The sequence below is a fragment of the Amia ocellicauda genome, chromosome 4 (genome assembly GCF_036373705.1).
Source record: "Amia ocellicauda isolate fAmiCal2 chromosome 4, fAmiCal2.hap1, whole genome shotgun sequence".
NCBI classification, from domain to species: Eukaryota; Metazoa; Chordata; class Actinopteri; order Amiiformes; family Amiidae; genus Amia; species Amia ocellicauda.
The window spans coordinates 19,825,268-19,844,829 of NC_089853.1; the positions used below are offsets into that span (position 1 = coordinate 19,825,268).

The window sequence follows — 19,562 nt, forward strand, 5'->3', positions numbered from 1 at the left end:
TCTCTATCGCAGTAAAGCTGGAATATGAACACATTTTTTAACAGAATCTAATTTTGCCGTTGCAGACAATAAGCCACACGTTGCTTTTATGACTGTAATGTACACAATCAATAGGGTCAGTACAGAGGAGCAGGTAGGATACTGTATGACACAATAGACTCACATGGTTACAGCATTTTATTTATTTATTTTTAACAATGAGAGTGCTGATATGTCGGACAAAGTCAAGTATTTTGCATCAGTGCACGTGGAATGCTGGCAAATAATGTCACGGACCTTAGATTTAAACTGGGGTCAAAGAGTATGTATTGAGTATTTTTATTTTTTTAAAGAATAGTTATGACAGGATGCAGAGTCTACACATTGGTGTGCACCCAGATGAAAATATCACTAGGTTACATTTGATAATAGGTTAATTATCCCATCAACAATGTGCCACAATTCGTTAGAAAAGAAGAAAAGAAAAGAAAACGTAAAAAAGGACTGTGTAGAAATGTTTGCTGTGTGTAGGAGACAATGAACTAGTTTTAATAGACATTGCATCAGGCGGAGGCAGCTCTGTCGGAGAGTAAATAAGACAGATTGTTTTTGTGTTTTTCTGTGTTGTTTTGTGTAATGGCCTCCGCTGTGTATATTTCAGACTGTCGGTGCTTTGAGCTGAAATGCAGATGAACACGCAGCTGGCAATGTGGCACAGAACTCTTCCCATTGTTCACTGCAGGGCCTGTCACTTTCTCTAAACGCACTCTTTCTGGGCACTGCCTGGGCAGCTTCCCTCCAGGCAGGGGGACGTGTAAGTGAGAACATTACTCAGCGCACCACTGGCTTGAAATGTGTGAGAACAAAGGCTGCTCTTGATTCGCTGCACCACTGGCTAAGTCTGGACAACATGTATAAAAGGAAAAATAGACTCCTAGCCTTGCAGACTTGGTTTACCCAGTTACACTTCAGCAGTGGCAAATAGAGCTGTACTGGACATTGTTTATTTTTAACTTTTTTATATACTTCACTCCATCCACCCAAAAAGCTTGAGAGTGTTTCCATAAGGGTTTGTACAGGAAAGGTGTGTTTTTTAACTTTGCCACAAACAGAATCACAGTAGTGTCCACCATTTTCGTTTTGAGTATAATCCCTAGGTCATAACTCTAGGTTTGAAATTTGTGCATCGATGTTGTACTTTTCCTGGAATCTCCTTTGACTTTGACAATGAAGGTCTTCAAAAGAGCGGTTGAACAAGTTGAACATTCAGGGCAATAATTCCCAGCAATTTCTTTACCAATTATTTTATAGCATGTCCTTGGCTATACACAGTACAGTCAGAAAGTCGTCAATTGTTAATGTGAGTTTTTTGTCTCAGTAACGTGTACATCAATAAATAAAAGCACACATTTGAGCGCTCCGCTTTCATTAATATGCCTTCTTTCATAGGCTTTCATTATCAGAGTCCGAGGCCACTGACAGCAGACCCCCTGCCAACGGCTGCAACTGTTCTTGCTGTGATTCTGAATATCAATAAAGGGATTTATGTATTTTAAGGAAAAGAACGGTTGTCGCAACAAAATCAAAACTGTGTTATTGAACTATACACTGAAATATGGGGATGGGGGGGGCGGGGGTTAGATTTCCAACTGCTTGTAAAATAAGAAAAATAAAATAAAAAACCCATTACACTGCCTAATGGTAACAGGCACAGTGGAGTGTTTCACTGTGCTGATAAAGTTTAATACTTCTTTGCTATGAGAGCAATGAGGGCAGTATTAAGGGAGCTGTTCCCCGAGTGGCATTTGGATTAACAGACCTTAAAAATGAGTGATAATCAAGGGGCACCAGGTCTGGGTATCAAATAATAGCATGCTGGCTGCTTTTGGCCCTAATTGCAATGTTTGCTTACAAGGAACAGCAGCGGTAACTCATTTTGAGTTCCCCTGTGAGCGCCGAGATGATTGATCGTGCTATTTTTAGCAGTTCGTTAAATGGAGCTTTGAAAGAGTTGGCAAAGCAGACATTATTCCCCCGGACTTTTGATTTTTTTTCTTCCTGCCCGGCTCTGTTTCTAACGCCGATCTGTAATGAGGAATCGACGAGGCTGATATCACTTCAAGAGGAAAATAGCCTTTCACTCTGTATGTGTGATTATCTGTTCCTGACGATTTTGATTTTACTGTTTTGGCATTCGGCAACCTATCATTTTAATCAAATATTATTTGTCCTCTGTGCTGCTTTTACTGTTAAGGGCATTCAACAGCCTGCATGGAGAGAGGTGCTTCAATGCTCCAGTATTTTTGCCTTGAAGCTAATAAATATCCATACCATTTCAGTGTAATTTGGATTTGGAGTAATGGATTTAATGCGGCAGCTCAGATGTTTTTGAGAGACGAACAGGGAACAGAGTTTGTACCCAATATTTTATATCAAGACCTATACCAAAGTACCCAGTACCCCAGAATCACCAATTACAAACTGCATTTTTGCATTTTCATTTGTAAGATATAGAAACTGGCAGCTTGCAATAAAGTATACCAGTATTTTTTCACAGGTAAGGCAAAGTTTTCATTTTGGTCTAGGCTCAAGGTGCCCTGTGCAGTCTTTGCAGTCCAGAAAATCCACTAGTCTTTTATATTTGCCATTTCATTGGGTTCTGTATTATTATTATTATTATTATTATTATTATTATTATTATTATTATTATTTTTCTATATTTTTTATAATATTCCTCTGTTTTGTAGACCCCACATATCTAATCTGCCTTTCCATTACAAAGAGTACCTAATGTAATACTTTTGCACTGAGGGGTGTTTTAATAATTACCCCTCTTGTGTTTGGCAGCACTTGAAACGCAGCCTGCTGGTGACCCTATGGAGAAACAGTGAGTACTAGTCTAAACAGTCCTTGATACAGGAAATATTACCTAGGATTCTGTTCCCAGTGCTAGACAGTTAGTCCCTCAGTCAATGCTGAATAAAACATAAAACTGACTCTCACACACAGGAGTCTGCTGACTGATCCGTCCCATGGCAGTCAAGGAGTTTGACAAGGAAAATATGAATTACTGTTGCAATGTCCCTTGTATTGAGCCAGTAGGCATTATTTCTCTATCCTCAGTCCTGGCCCTTCATAACAGCCCTATTCAATTCAGAAGTGTGCTTCCCTTACAGTGAGAACAGTAGGTGATGCCTCGGGGTATTCCATGTGCAGGAGTTTATATGTGCAGGTTTATCCCAAAGGTGAATTTCCTGGTAACTGTGATTTCATCAGCCATGGCACAGAATGTGTTGCGGCTGGATGGGTTACAGTTTACAGTGGAGTTGCCATGGCTGTGCTGCTTTGCTTGTAAAATAATTAGTCCCGTAATGGCCACTTTTGTCATGTGGTAGCCTAAAGCTTAATGGTGGGCTTCTGCAAGGGTAAGCTTTGCCATTGCTTTACTTTCTCATCCAATGTGGAGTAAGTGTAGGCATCTGGTTTCATGAGACCCAATCAGCCTGTGGTGGCCCTGTGTGGGCCAAATGGTGCAGATTTAGTGATCACCAGTAACCTGCAAATACAAATGTGTGACAATTCTGACCAGACTGCCCAGCTGAAGGAGTATTTGTTCCTCTTCTGGGAACTGTCTTTGTTTGAGGTCTATCATGTTTGTGTGCTGTGTGGGGCTTAACCTTTTACCGGTTTAGTTTGTCACCCACTATTCTATAACTGTACATTGTTTCACTGAAAATGTATTTTTAAAGCTTTTAAACAGACAAAGATGGGAAAATGAAACCAAACATGCAATTAAGCTTCCTCTGTTTAAAAAAAAACTAAACCGGCTTCAAAAGCTTTTCTTTCAAATATGAGTAGTTTACTGCAAGGTCTGTTTCCATGTCATTAACCCACCCCCTCATCCCTGTCCCCACACACACACACACACACGCACACACGCACAAACATAAATGTAATCAGTACCACAAGGTGGGGGACTGTTCTGTATATCCAGCTTTAGCATAGCAGTGTATATGTAAATAGCAGGTTGTCATTCAGATGTCACGGGTCTATTTGTGTAATGTGCATTGCATATCCAGGGGTATGTTGTCAGTAATTTAATTTTATCAGCAGCCTGCCCTCTCTCTCTCTCTCTCGATATGTTTGCCAATCCAAGCATAGCATTGGTCCCCACTGCTTCCAATTTCCTATACCGCAGATCTTTTTGTACAACTTCCTTGAAATGGGTTGTTTTCATACAAGTAAATCACAGACGCGTTTTATGGACAACGTGACACATTATGCGAGTGCTCGCCACCTCCGCAGCACAACATGTTTCCTACAACATGACAGGATATGTTCTTATTTTAATAACTGATAGTTTTTAGTGTTTGATCTTCAGGAAGGAGAACAGAATCTATACAGTTTTGTCACCATTAAGCCCCGTCTTGGTTCACAAGCGAACAAATAATCTATGTCCCAATTATTGTACACAGAAGAGTGCCATGCTGGTGTCAAACAGACGATGAACCCACTGCTTTCAGGGACTCTCCCCGAAGCACTGGGCTTTAAAGACAAGTCAAGGTCTTGAAATCCTGGAGATGACAGACAGCTGCTGGGAGAACTTCTGTGCAAGCTGCTGTTGGTAGTGTGCGCTGACCCCTCTCCCTCTGAAGACTCTGCCCCCCTCAATTCGTCTTCATTAAAAGTCAAGACAGGAAGACAGCCCTGCATACCCTATCGTAGATCTGTACCTGGCAAATGGGAGGAAGAGAAAAAAGAAAAGATAATTAAATAAATCCTATCTTATCAATTGTGGTTTGTTGGGGACCAATGGCTACAGGGCTCAGTGCAGGTACTGAGTGTGATTCCTGTGTGAGTTTTATCCCGAACTCTGAAATCTTGAAACGAATGTTAGCTTTGCATTGGAAGCTCTGGAAAGTAAATGTAACACATGGAAATAATATGTTTTGATAGTGTGTCTATGATTGGTAGGATTTAATATTCCATAATGTGTCATTTCAAGTACAATAACAGTGCCGGTGAAAACAGTTTACCCGACTTATCCATCAATTTAATCAATCTAATCTATGTCTCTCTCTTTATCTCACTATCTCTCTCTCTCTGTCCCTCTATCTATCTATCTATCTATCTATCTATCTATCTATCTATCTATCTATCTATCTATCTATCTGTTATGTCCTCAATAACAGATTTGCTTGTGTTAAGAAACTTACAGTAAGACCTTGTTAAAGAGAAGCATCTGCTGACCTTTTCTTGAGCCAGCCAGCTGCCTGGTCAAACCTCTGTTTACTTACAGCTTTAATTGATTTAATCATGTTTTTATTTTATTTCATCCCAGCTATAAATATAATTGGCCGTACGTTGCAGGCCACTGTCATTTGTCAAATTCTGGCATATATTTCATCACAATTACAGCCTCTCACTATTCCTTCCTTAGAAGGAGGAGCTGAGGGTCCTCCATCTCCTCTATTGTGTGAGGGAGTGAGCTCGGTTTGATAGTCGTGATTCCATATGCATAGAAAATTGCTCTCTCTGTGGAGCTGCGCAGCCTTCCCGGGCCCTGGCATTGTGACTGAAGCCCTCGTGACAGGCGCATTGCAGGGGTTTTCATTCCACCTGGTCTGGAAATAAAATATTTGATTTTGATCTCACAGAGACTGTAAGCAGTAATTGAAAATGCCATTGGCTGGATCCCATTATCTAATGCAATATTGCTGCCTCCAATTGGCAATTATTGAGGAAGACAGACAGTGGAATCTTATTAGGGGTCTCCTTTAAAACTGTCTTCGAATATCATTTACATTCAGTAATTTGGGTTTGTGTTGATGTAAAACACTGTGCTTCTGACCACATGGTTTTATACTTTACAGCTGGTCTTTTATCTAAATCCACAGATAAAAAAACGAAATGGTTTCAGTGTCCTCTGAGTTTCTTTTATTTTTTCTACTTCTTCTGCAGGGTTTTAATCATCCTTGCCTTATCAGCGTCTTCTCACTGGAAAGAAAGACCACTCAGTAATATCTCATTTCACCTCTGTGAAGGCCAGGGCTATAGATTTGAATGTTTCTCAGAATGAAAGAAAGAAGACAAACCTCTGCTGATAGTTTCAGGAACTTAATAGATTGCACTAATCCAATTGACATAGTCAGCAGAGTCATATGCTGGTTTGCTGGTCTGTGGTTGTTTTTTTTTTTGTTTAAAGTAAGCAACATTGAAAATGTACTTTTCCTGTTAAAACAAAAACAAACATAGATATGATCTTAAGAATGCTAATGGCTTATTCAAGTTCAAGAATGAATGAGAGGGAGGGTGGAAAGGGGGATTTACAGTGCAATCACTAATATAAATCTCCACTGTGCAACTGTAATGATGTCTGACTGCAGTGTGGATGTGCAGGTAATTGAACTGTCTCCCCGTGCAGGAGTGCTGCTGGGCTTCTGTTTCCATGGCGATTAGGATTAGGTTGGTTCTAGAGTCTGCGAGTGTAAATGAGAGCAGCGTTACAGAGATCCAGATTCTCCCATTCACTGCAAGCGTGCACCACCGATGTCACACTTTTAGGAAGATTTTGCTCACAGCGAACCAAGAACTTGATTCCTTTTAATCTAACATTTGAATATCTTATTGGAGCATGACTGGTTATTTTAGCTTACCCAGGAAAGGCATTTTTATTACACCTGATCTGCTGGTGCTGTCTTCCCATGGCATTTTACTCCATTGTTTAAAATGTGCTCTCAATTTACACACGTTTAATCCGAAACGGCGTCCTATGGCCCTGACTGCATACTTAATACCAGAATCATTCCTTCCTCTTACCCACAATCCCTGGTTCTGTTTTTCAAGGCATGGGATACAATAAGATCCCCAAACTTGCTCTTTATTCTTCCCTTTATTAACATGAAAGAAGGGAGTTTGTGTACAACCGTTTTTTAAATCATCATGAACGTAATACAATCTTTACTTTAACACCTTTCTAGTAGTGCCCCAGTGGTGGGGAGCAGATGTGAAGCAGAGATTTATTAACCAGGCATCATAATACAAACACACACACAATATCCCATTTGTGAATGTGGTAGAAACACATCTGCACTAGCTACACATCTGTAATGTTCAGTTGTGATGAAATTCATTTTATTCCAGTCCATTGTATACTACTCTCCTTTCATACTTTAAGTGTTTTATTGATCCTGCTGATTAAGAATGAGCTTGATTAATTGATGAGGTAGAGTTAGCAAAACATCAGCATGGGAGTGGACTGGACAGCCAGGCTTTAATTTATTGCTTGTTATTCTGAGCAGGGAACTTATACTTCCACATTCCCCCCCTCTATCACCTCCTCTTCACCAGCATGGCTCTTCACTGGGGTTTACTGTTGTCCTGTTAATCCAGGGGCTTTGCTCCTCCTGTTAACAGCATTGAGCATTGAGCATTCTGACCACCTACAACAGATTATATCCTTTAAGTAAATTAAAGCTACACAGCATCTGTTCAATATGCATACCTATTTATTTCAATTTAAAGCAAAGATGGAAAATGAGACCTATGCACAATATGCTTTTCCAGAGGGTTATGACAGACAAGGAGCCCGTAAAGGAATAATCATTTCTGCAGTGTAAAAAACACAACAAAAAACTCCTTAAAAAAAACAAGAAGTGCTCTGGGGACTCCTGGAGCCGTGTGTTTGATTTAAACCTTAGCATCGTATTGATTGTTGCTCATTACTACCAGCTTTTGTTCAGGAAGGATGTGCAGGCGCTGATTTACTCTTGAGTTTCAAATGCAATCAGTGCCCCCGAGATCAGTTCGGTGCGCTATCCTGTCTCCTCCACACCAGGATCACAATCAACTTCTGTGCCCTTTTTATTCATTTATTCATTTTTTATCTCTCCTTGTGTGTGTCATATGTGGAATCCTATGGTAGCTCTTGTTGTATTTACCTGGAAATGACATCTAGACTGAACAAACTTCAAGACTGCAACTCATGATTTCAAAAGTGCTCCTCTTTATTTTACTGCAGTAAATGCAGTTTTCTCTGTACTTCTCCCCGTGCTAATGCCATGGGTTTGTACATTGTTCCTTGCAGGTTGTATCCTGATGATTTGCTATACCCCTTCATGTTTTACTGTGTTTTTACTACGATATACCATAGTGAACATGTACAGAGTCTAGTCACGGTGTTCTTTCACTCTGAAAGACACTCTCAGCAAAGCAGTTTCTGGGCTCCGACAGTGTGGAAGTCATCAAATGTGTACGTTACTGTATTGGAGTCATGTTACCCAGCCTTGACATTTTAAAAAAATGTCACATTCTGCTTGTTTGAAAATGTATGTGATGGCTGGTTATGCCAGATTGCATTGTAGGCATCTGACACTTAAATTGCTGCTTTGGAAGTCCATTAAAAAGCAGTTGGAGTTGTCTTGCATGAGTCACCTATTGTTGTTCAGCTGCCATTGACAGCAATTTCACAACCAGGCATTCAGTTTAATTAAGACGGCAGATGAGGCTTTGACATCGCAAACACAATAGGATTTGAGTAGAATTAATATGCTCTTTATGCTGTGCTGTTATATATTGCCTCATTTAGTATGCACATTTAGTATGATTTTGAAGGCTGGCAATGTAAATAAGTAAGTACTTATAAATAATGCATTGTGAGTGTGTTTTATATATATATATATATATATATATATATATATATATATATATATATGTATGTATATTACTGATTTCTTCCAGGAAACACAAACAAGCATATATATATATATTTTACTCGGAACAAAATACCTAATGTAATACAGTACTGTAGTTTCACTCTCTCACCAAGATCTGCTAATCGCTGACCTTGTCTTCTTTGACATGGAAGCTGACATCTCTGCAGAGATGGAATCAATGGGGATCTGTGTATCTGTGTTTCCGTGTGTCTGTTTGTCCATGTGACCATGTATGCCTTCCTCAGTGTGTCAGTGTCTGTGTGTCAGTGGGGTGTCTAAAACCACAGTCTCCTTAGTGAAAAGGCTGTCCTCCGGGGAGAGGGAAATGGAAAATCATTATGGAGACTCATAATTGGCAGCCACTGGTTGCTAGGGAAACCCTGGTTACTTCTGCCTCTCTGCTTTGGCTCATGTATCAGATGGCTTGATTTTAAGTCTGTGTTTAAAATAATCAATGCCTCACGGTGCAGAAAATCAATACATTAAATAACTGAGGGTGTGAATATTTGTGTTAAGTTATTTTGAAGACCTCAAAGAATGACTTGTATAATCATGTAATCCTTGAATGGCATACTCTTTCAAAGGTGTATTCAATACCAATACCAGGTTAAACAATTCTTGTGTAGCTTGCTTCTCTGGATGTGGTGCACAGTGATGTCATGAAAATGCAGAAACCTTCATTTTTTATTTACCTTTTCTTTTTAACTAAAATCAGATCGTGCTGTTCTGGTTGGCCCTCCTGCCCTTAAAAAAGCAACATGCTCTGTGAATATTTTTTTTTACATGAGGCTGTTTACTTCCTCTAAGTCCGATGAGGAGTTGTCTGTTTTCATTAGCTACTTTAAGCTTGGTCTTGTGTTTTCACTGGCACCCCCGGCCCGCTCTCTGTTTACTGAGGTATTTAATTAAGGCTTGCAAAATTTCCAAAATATCAGAGTGGCACTAACCCCAGTTCAGTGTGATAGCTCTGACCCCTGGTGGGACCGGGCTCATTTTAATTAGGCAAGGTTTCCGCTGACGAGCCCGTTAATATGACAGGAACGCTAACCTTTTCACTCCCGGCTTCCCGAAGCCAGCGCTGCGTTACCACATTAACAACCCAAGGACAGTTATCATAACACTAATAATAGACAGCCGCAGCCTCTGGAGCAAATTTAATTACCAACAAACACAGGTTTGTGTTATTTTTCTCTGCCAGTGCCAGGAGCCCAGCCAGGTCTCATTCTCTTTCATTCAAAGATGGGACACAGCTACTGTACAGAGGGACAGTGCCTGTGTAACTACAGAACACTGTTAGCCGAACACAGCTAACAGTGTCCTGCAGTAACACGGCAAGTGATGGGTGAGATGGGTGTGAGGATGATGTCACTACGATCAATCCTCTACTCCTGCATGGTCATAACCTGGATGACACTTGAGAGACGCTCCTCGGCGCTAATGAAAACCACATTCCACTAGAGATTGCAATCCAATTTAAAAGCTCACACAGGAGACAATAATAACACACTGCAACACACCTCTCCATAGCGTCCCGACTCCGCCTTCTTCATTTGATTGGGATGACAGATAATGCCGTCCACAATGGAGGAAGGGAAGAGGAGGTGGTGGAGGAGGAGGAGGAGGAAGAGGATGGGCACAGGGGGGCCTGGGGACATAGCTGGCAGCAGGAATTGGCGACAGTAGTGGGCAGATTAATAAGCGTGGGAAAACGCACCGTACTGGTGTTCTTCGTACCCAGATTGTTTTTGCATCCCGCAGAGCCGTTTTGCATGCAGACCGTGCACTGTGTTATGATAGATGCATTAGTTATTTTGACACCACACACGGCACCGAGATCCTGCTTCAGCCTGCCTGCATATGTTCATTTCGGAAGCCCGGTGGCAGACCTTCACAAGAGCTGAGGCTGCTTAAATTGATGTTGGGTTAGCAAAGGCCCTTCATTCTGAGACGAGTGATTGATTTGAATGAATATAAAGTTGTTGTTTTTTTGGAGGGGTGTGCTGTGCATGCCTTCCTGGGGTCTACACTTTAGAGTCATTTTTCAGGCATACTTGTGATTTTTTGAAAGTCATACCCGTATAATTTCTAGTCTCTGTAAACGCTGTAATGCATTCCCAAGGGGGAGAGATAAATCAGTGCTCCGTGTGCAGCTCACTCTGGTTAATGAGAGTGTTTTTCTTTTTTCACTTTAACTGCTGTGGTATCAGTGCCATTTGCGTGCAAGCAAAATAGGAATTGAAAACGGAGGGGGATTGGGGGGGAGGGCAAGCAGACTGTAAAGATATGGAGTACAGGAGTGGATTCTCTGGGTTTTGTTTAGATCAGGGAGACCACTGACTACCTTCCTACCTTAATGCAGAATGAGTTATTGCAGGAGATGAAGTGGACTAACAAGATCAGCCTTTTAAAATAAGATAAAGGTTATCTGACTTCAGCCTTCCGTGCCAGTAAAACATTTACTGAAGCCATTGTGTTTGCTTAGAGAGTAGTGCCATATTCAACCTGGATTCTGTCTCCCAGTATGCCTCTTGTGCTGTCCCTTTCCTGGGTTAACCATTGTAACTGAGGCTCTCTCACTTTTCTTTTCTATTCTATTCTCTTAAGTCTGTGCTGTACTTTGTTATTTTTTCTTGAGAACCAGATTGGGGGAGTATCTGGTTGATGCAGAGGACTCTGGATTAAAAAAAAAAAAAAAAAGGAAAACGTGCCTTAGCAACTGGTGTTGCTAAGCGTTCCATCTTGAGCTATTTGAAAAGCAGCAAGAGTAAAGACAATTCCTGTTGTGAAAACCATAAGCTGCCCCATGAGGTATATTGTCTTCAGAATAACATTTCTCTTAATTGAAACCACTCAACAGATATTAAAAGTGGAGGGTACACCTAAAATGCATTAGTAGGCTCCTTGTGCATCCTTCCTGGTGTCCTCCATTAGTGCTGCTTAGTGATCATGAAACATTGGTTCTGAAGAATGTCAGCTTATTAAATGATCTTCTCCCAGCAGTAGGCTGTTAGACCATCGCGATTCATAGGAAATGTCATTATTTCAGTTGTTAACTCCCTGTTAATTAACAGACATTTTCCTGGCGTACGAAAAAAGCCTGTGGGGAATCCTAATGTGTAGTTTTCGTTTTCAGCATATTTGTTAACGCAGCTGAAATGTGTGAGTTCAGATACTGGCCCCACAAGAACAGCTACCGAATACTATTATAAAATGAAACCCAGTTGATTTACAATAGTTTATTCTATTTCATTGATATGGTTTGCAAACTTTATGAAGGATTTGATAACAAACTGTGGGAAGTCAGCTTCACACACCAACCAGTGTTAAACAAAACACAATGCCAACAACACATGATAGTATCTGCGTAAGATTTTGCACTCATATGTTTCACAGTCAGTATTACAGGCTTAGACAGAGTGTTTCAGGGAGGCAGAGTTATAAGTGACCCACTAACCGTGCTGAGAAACATTCAGTTGTAAAAGCCATTTAGCATGCTATTAGAAAGGTCTTCATCCACCCATAGTGCAAACTTATTATTATGATATTTTTATAAGATAAAAGTGTAGTCGGAAGTTGGGAAGTTTTGTTAGTTTTATTTTGTCCCCACCCCCCCATTTGCCGAACTGAGTTGATGCCCCCCCACCCAATACACATATTGAATTGAGCTCCACCTAACATGTTCTGAATCCTTGTTTTGATTCCTCCTTGTGTCCTCGCACCAAGATGATTCCCTGTTCCCAAAACAAGTGCAGCTCCTCCTGGAAGCTGATAAACAGCTGGTGCATACATGGCATGTTTTCTGCATGCATAATTTAGACAGGGGTTTGAATCCCTCAGCCCTGCATGGAGGTAAAACCCTGATTCCATGAGGTCTCCATGAGGCCCAGAATTGCCTTTCTCCATTGATCCTTTTGTGTCTTGTCCTTTACTTTATCCTTTTTTTATTGCCTGGATTTAAACATACCTCTGTGTATTCATTTAAGCTTTTTAAAAAATTACAATTTAATGAATATTTAATCACCCCTGAAAAAAGGCCAGGCTTGCATAAGTACCTAACTTTTTTATAGGAAGATGCTGAAACATCAGACTGGATTTCAAAATCAGCTTTTAAGAACATGGTGGTGGAGCAATTAGGATGATATCCCTTTTAATGGTCGTTGTGTTATGATGTTATAATATATGAACAATTGTAAGTTCAGCAGGCTATTCATACCTCCTTAAAATATATATTACTTTATTTATTATAACAACTTTAACATCTGCTTTAATTCTCATTCTTCGCTGTAGATTGTTTTTTTACATTTCCAGTGCAGTACTACAATTCCCAGATTCCTAAGAGGAAAAGTTGCAAATCCTCTAGTCTAGTTCAGTGAAGGTATGCAAAGCACGCAGTTCGGGATTTTTTATATGGGTCTCTCTGCCCAAAGCATTGAAAAGGATTCTGTAAATATGTTCGCTGGTACAGCAGTAGAAGTGTGACTGCAATGTGTGAAATATCACAAGGGGTATCGTGCTTTATTGTCACTTCTCAGCCTGAACTGAGAGCATCAAGGTTGTTTCTGCAGTTACTGATGTTTGACGGAGCTTGATGTCAATGGAGAGAAATGTACGGCTCATCCTCCAATCTATCATACCTCCAACCCTCATGCTAACTACCAGCTAGTATTGTAATATTGTCAAACCTTATAAACATTGAAATTGTCTATTTTGTGCTGTTAAAAGTGACCTGTCAAAACAGGTGACTATATCTCAATAACCGATTATATTACATTTGCATCATTTTCTGTTATGATAACCTCTGTTTTTGATAGTTTTTTTAGCTTGAGTGTTGTTTCTCTCTGCGTGTGATTTGCACAGACTAAATTTTTGCCCTTTTTCTGTCGATATCCCTACACCTCTTCTAATCTCATTAATAAACGCTGTAGTATCCTCTGCCCTTCCCTCCTATCCTAGTTAACCTTGTGCCATGTGCTAACCTTTGTCTCCTCTTGTGTTGCTCGCAGGTGCTGTTGTCAGGCTTGATCGGGGTAGTGTCGTGGAAGAGGCCTCTCTCCCTGGTGGTAAGTCTCACAAGCCTTTTCAGCCACACAGGACTGAACCATACGCACAGAGACTCAAATAGCTGTCACGCTCTTGTTACTGCCATGTCAAGCAATGTGACATGGCTGTATTAAAGCATTGGCTGCTTGGCGCTTGGTTGGTACTCTGTGTCCTACTATTACAGACGTACAGTATCTAAGACACAGCTACCCCAGACAAGAAGCCTGACACATCAGCTGCCAAGCTGGAAACCTAGGTGTTTCATTATTTAGAAGATTATTCCTTACTCTGTGGGTCATAACTCAAATACAGAATTCAAGTAATAAATGAATGAGTGAATTAATAAAACACAAGTATGACTTTTACAGATGTTGCACATATTTCACATACTTCACAAACTTTCATATGATACATAGAGTTTTAGTGGCACTGGGTGATGAGTTTATGGTAATTGCCAGTTGCAGATCTTACTATTAAACCAGGTCTTAACCTGCTGGGTTCCCATGCATCAGACCCAACTGAGTGTTCTATGAAATTAGAGATTTTGGAAATAAAAAGAAGCATCTCTGGTGTACCTCGAAGAGTGTCCGTGGTAGAGAGAACAAGAATCTTCTTATGTCCCACAGAACGGGAGCTTGTGGAGGCTTCTCAGGTGTATCAATCCGTGCTGACGCCTGTCACATATTTAAGCGTGTCGATTCCGTTGACTGCCAAGTTTGTTTTAACTCGGAATAGACTCAGGCTGCCTCCCTCACCTTTAGAACATGTTAGTTACGCTGTCACTCAGAGAGCAAAAAAGGGATGCTGTCACCATTACTTCAGTACACACAGAGAAACACTTCTGACTTGCATTATGCAGGATTTAAAAGAGTTGTCTGAATTGAAGATTCTCTTTCATGTCTAGAGTTTGAGGGTGCTTTTGTTCTCTGCAGAGAAAAAAATAAAACATATACACATATATGTAAAAATATATTGACAGATCTCTATGAACTCTCCTGTTTTGTTTCTGTTTGTTACAGCAAGCAACCTGTCCGATATTAAGTATTCTTTATTAGAGAAGGGTTTTCCCACACCGAGGGACAGGTATGTCATAAGCTGTCATGTAGGTTGATTTAGAATCTGTATTCCAGAATTCTTCCCGGCACAGACATACCTCACAGTCTGGCTGCAAACAAATATAATGCAAAGTGTATGCATTGAGTCTTTGAAGTTCAGTGAAGCGTTTCTTCACACACAAGGTATTTTGGATTGGGTGTGCTGGCTACATTTTCGATGTGCCTTGTTCTCAGACTTTGTGCTTTGCCTTCTGATTTAGCACAGTGTTGGATTGGTCGATGCACATCATTAATAGTAGTGGTTTAGTAGCCTAAAACCTTTGGTATTTGCATTCTGCTGCTTTGCCAGTAAAACAGACTCTGTGATTATCCTTCGTGTTCCTTTGCAATAATTGGTTTTCAAATTGGAATCATTAGCTTTCTGTTGTAGTGGTGTCGTTCAGCTGGGGCTGATGTAATCCATTATACACTATATTCTTGGCACAGTTTGCAGAGTCTGTTTGTTCTCTTGATGGTCACTGCTGAAGGGAAATCATTTTTATTGTTCAAATGAAGGGTGCATATGCCTGCTAGTTTTATTGAGTGTGTATACTCATGTCCCAAAGCACCTTCACTGCAATATTCTATATACTTGAATCTTAATTTTGTAAATATTGGAACTCCATTAGGTTGTTTATCATACCTGTCTGGAAATTCAGTTCAAACTTGTAATTCATGGCCAGTTTAGGTGACAAGCCCTTACAATGACTAACCAACAAAACCCAGCACTTTCAAAGGGGAAACAAAGTCATCTGGAGGTATGAAATGGTGTGAAATCCAATATACCTCTCACATCTCTACAAGACAGCACCTCCACTGAGGTCAGGAGACTATCTGTTTAGTTGCTGGTGTGAGCTAGGACTATAGAACACACAGCAAAACTGTGCGAGGCGTGAAAGGGTACAGAGCCCAATCTATAGAGCTATGTGAAGTGTGTGCGGTCAGAGCCCACCTCTGTGCGCCTTAACAGCTCCGCTCCACCAGCAGACTGACAAACCCGCTACACCAAAAGAGCAACATCCTAACTTTGGGGGACATGTTCAGAGAGGGATTATGTAATCATAACGAGCTCATACACTATGAGCCCTGTTACTTGGGAGCATTGAAAGCCTGCTTAAGGAATGTGGGAAGGGAGGCCAGTTTTCCTGAACCCCTGACACTCCCTTCCAGCTACTGCTTATTTCGATCCTGGTTTGTCTTTATAATTGTTTTCCTTGTTTTTTAGGTGGGCAAATTATATATAGTTCTAAGTTATGATAAGATAATAAAAGATGCATATGAAGTGAACGGTTCATGGTAAATTGTTTTCCAAAGCACACACTTGCGCTCCTTTGACACATTGTATTTACCGGAAGGCCTTGGGCCAAGCAATTGTAGTCTGTGCAGGTCAGAGCCCCCCTGCTCAGGTTTCTAACCCTGCCTCAGTCGCTCCTCTGAGTGCTCGGCATCACACAGCACCACGCAGCTCCTGACGCAGGACACTTATACACTCTACTAAATTCACAGGGATTGCGTCACTGTAATGAGTTCATGCACAAAATGAGCACTGTTACACTCTACCCCTCTAAACACTCTCATAATCTCATTGATCCGGGTTTCAGCATCAATGTAGCAAATGCACCGACACAGGGTCTCTTCCGAATGCTCTGGAACACACAGCTCCACCCCCAGTAGAGTGATAAACACGCCATGTCAAAAGACTGTTTTCCCGACTTGGAGATTTATACACTTTTCTAAATTCAGAGTGATTGTGTTACCATAACAAGCTCATATACACAATTAGCACTGTGTAAACAGTTTATGTACTACTGTTCTTGTTGATGAATTGTTTGTCAAAAAGCTTTTGATAAGGTTTCACACCAAAGACTGATCCTCAAATTGGAAGCTGTAGGCATTCAGGGTAATGTAAGTAGATGATTTTGAACTGGTTGATGTGCAGGAAACAGAGGGTGTCGATTAGAGGAGTTGATTCTAACTGGAGTGAGGTTGTTAGTGGAGTTCCACAGGGATCAGTACTAGGGCCTTTGCTTTTTCTAATCTATATTAGTGATCTGGACTCTGGGATAGTTAGCAAACAAATTTGCAGATGATACTAAAATAGGTGGCTCAGAAAATACAATCTCAGCAGCACAGGTTATTCAAAGGGACTTGAATAATATTCAGTTGTGGGCCGACACCTGGCAGATGAAATTCAATGAGGACAAGTACAAGGTATTACATGCAGGTAACAAAAATGTCCGCTATAATTACACTATGGGAGGAATAGAACTAGATGAAGTAACGCATGAGAAAGACCTAGGAGTCTATGTGGATGCATCACTTTCTCCATCCAAACAATGTGGGGAAGCAATAAAAAGGCAAACAGAATGCAAGGGTATATTGTCAAAAGTGTAGAATTGAGAACAAGGGCAGTGATGTTCAGACTGTACAATGCACTAGTTAGAGCTCATCTGGATACTGTGGACAGTTCTGGGCTCCACACTTCAAGAAAGATATCGCTGCTCTAGAGGCAGTTCAGAGGAGAGCAACCAGACTTATTCCAGGTCTGAAGGGAATGTCCTACTGAGAGACTGAGGAACTGAACCTTTTCACCCTGGAATAGAGGAGACTACGTGGGGACTTGATTCAAGTCTTCCAAATCATGAAAGATTGATGCCTTTACTTAACTGTATTTTTGCACTTTGTTTTGCACTTATGTTGTAAGTTGCCCTGGATAAGGGCGTTTGCCAAGAAATAATAATAATAATAATAATAATAATAATAATAATAATAATAATAATAATAATAATAATAATAATAATAATAAAAATAATGAAAGGCATCGACCACATCAAACCAGAGGAGCTTTTCCAGATCAGCAGGAACACACGTACCCGGGGACACAAATGGAAATTGAGCTTCAAGGCATTCAAGATGGAAAACAAACTGGAACAAACTCCCCAGTAATGTGGTTGAAGCTGAAAATTTGGGAACATTTAAAAATACACTGGATAGGATCCTTGGATCACTTAGGTATTAATGGACACCAAACGAGCACGATGGGACGAATGGCCTTCTCTCGTTTGTAAACTTTTTCATGTTCTTGTGTTCTTATGTTTGTATTTTTGTAAAAATGAGATGGTGTGGTGTGAATATGGGGATTCCTTGCTTTATTTTCAATGCATTCTCAGCCCAAAGAGCACCAATCGCCTAGACCAGCACGTCTGTATCTGCCATCAGCCTGCCAGAGAGCAGTATTGACTGCAGGAGAGGGGTTAATATGGCTGGAGCTGTACCATGTCCCATTGCTTCCCTTCAGTAATGATCCATGAAGGGCAGAGGTAAGACAAATCAGCAGGCCTTGATGAATTCCGCTGCCTCATTTCCCGGCACGTACGTTCACAGAGAGATCACAAGCTAAGGTCCACTGGAAAGAAGAAAAAAAATCACAGCTTCTCAGGAAAAAATATCAGGTTTACATTATCCCTAGGCTTTTGTTGTACAAGGGGAGAAAAAATATGTTCTGTAACATTGTTAATATTGATGATTGGCTGATAAATGTGGTTGTTGTTTGTAAATGTGGCAATGGCTGCGATGCAGCAATGGGAAAAGAAAAAATAATAAGAATAAATTGCGCCCGTAACTGCATTAGGAATGATATTAAGAGCAGATTAATTACACATCATGGGTGTGGGTGGAAGGGGGAGAAGATATTAATGCTCTGTAGGAATACAAACATCTGAACATCTTGGCTACTGCAGCTCAATCATCATTTACTTAGGGCTCTTATTACCCAGAGCTTAAAAGACTGCGGCGTTTTGGAAATTGCAAACAGATCTGGGAGAGGTGGAGCATTAATTACAGCCGGCTGGCAGTGCCATGAAGGCGCGAGGGAAAGGCCGCAGTGTGAGACTGTGATCTTGAAAGACTTGAATTCGTTGCTGCGGTGTGTCTCACAGAAACAGTGGAGTGGAGCACACTGCAGGCTGCAGGAGCTGAGCCCTGTTTCCGAGAGACGCAGACGGGGAGGAAAACTTACAGTTTCCCTTCTCTTTGTCAAAATTTTTGTCACGCCACCCTCATTATCAGTAGATTTACAGTTGACAGTGTTGTCTGCCTAGTGTGATTAGTTCTCCAGCCGGCAATGACACCCCCTTTCGAAGGGGTAAGGGCATTGCATTGGTCTGCATGGTGTAATTGTCTTTACTGTGCTGTTGAACAATTTGGAAGCCATGTGACCGGATGCCTGGGAAGCAGTGATGACAGGTTTGCCATTATGGAAGTCTGTGGGTGATGGGCCAAGATCAGCAGAAGGAGTGTGCTGTGGACCTGGAGGTCTGTCTGCATTTTGACATGTTCCTAATTTCCACTGAGATTCGTGAATATATGTTTCAGTGTGCAGGTTAGGCAAGAAGAATGAAATCGTAGAGAGATATGTGGCTAGGTAGGAGGTAGGAGAGAGTAACGTAAGATAAACTGCAATAAAGACCCTGTTTTAGCATTAGTTGGCAGATACATCTATTAAAGAAGAAAGTTGTTTCGAGTCAGAAATGATTTTGTTATTATAACCTGTATTGTTTTTAATGGTTATTAAAGTACACCTATGGATTATTGGGAGATCTTCATAATGATACCGGATACACAGGATACCGACTTTTTTTCGGGACAGTGTGTCTTCAAGTAGATTGCATGTAAACATGACTCAAGTTTGGCACCCAATACCCCTGAGCAAGCCACTGGACCTCTTGTTACAAGC

The 19,562-nt window shown here is 40.8% G+C and overlaps 1 protein-coding gene across 1 annotated transcript in view; it reads left to right on the forward strand.

Annotated features, from left to right (window-relative positions):
• Positions 1-19,562, forward strand: part of fam189a1 (family with sequence similarity 189 member A1) — a 127,020-nt gene that overhangs the window by 37,673 nt on the left and 69,785 nt on the right. Inside the window, exon 2 of the mRNA XM_066701274.1 lies at positions 13,697-13,753. Coding sequence (XP_066557371.1) covers positions 13,697-13,753 — 57 coding nt within the window. The remainder of the gene's footprint in view (positions 1-13,696; positions 13,754-19,562) is intronic.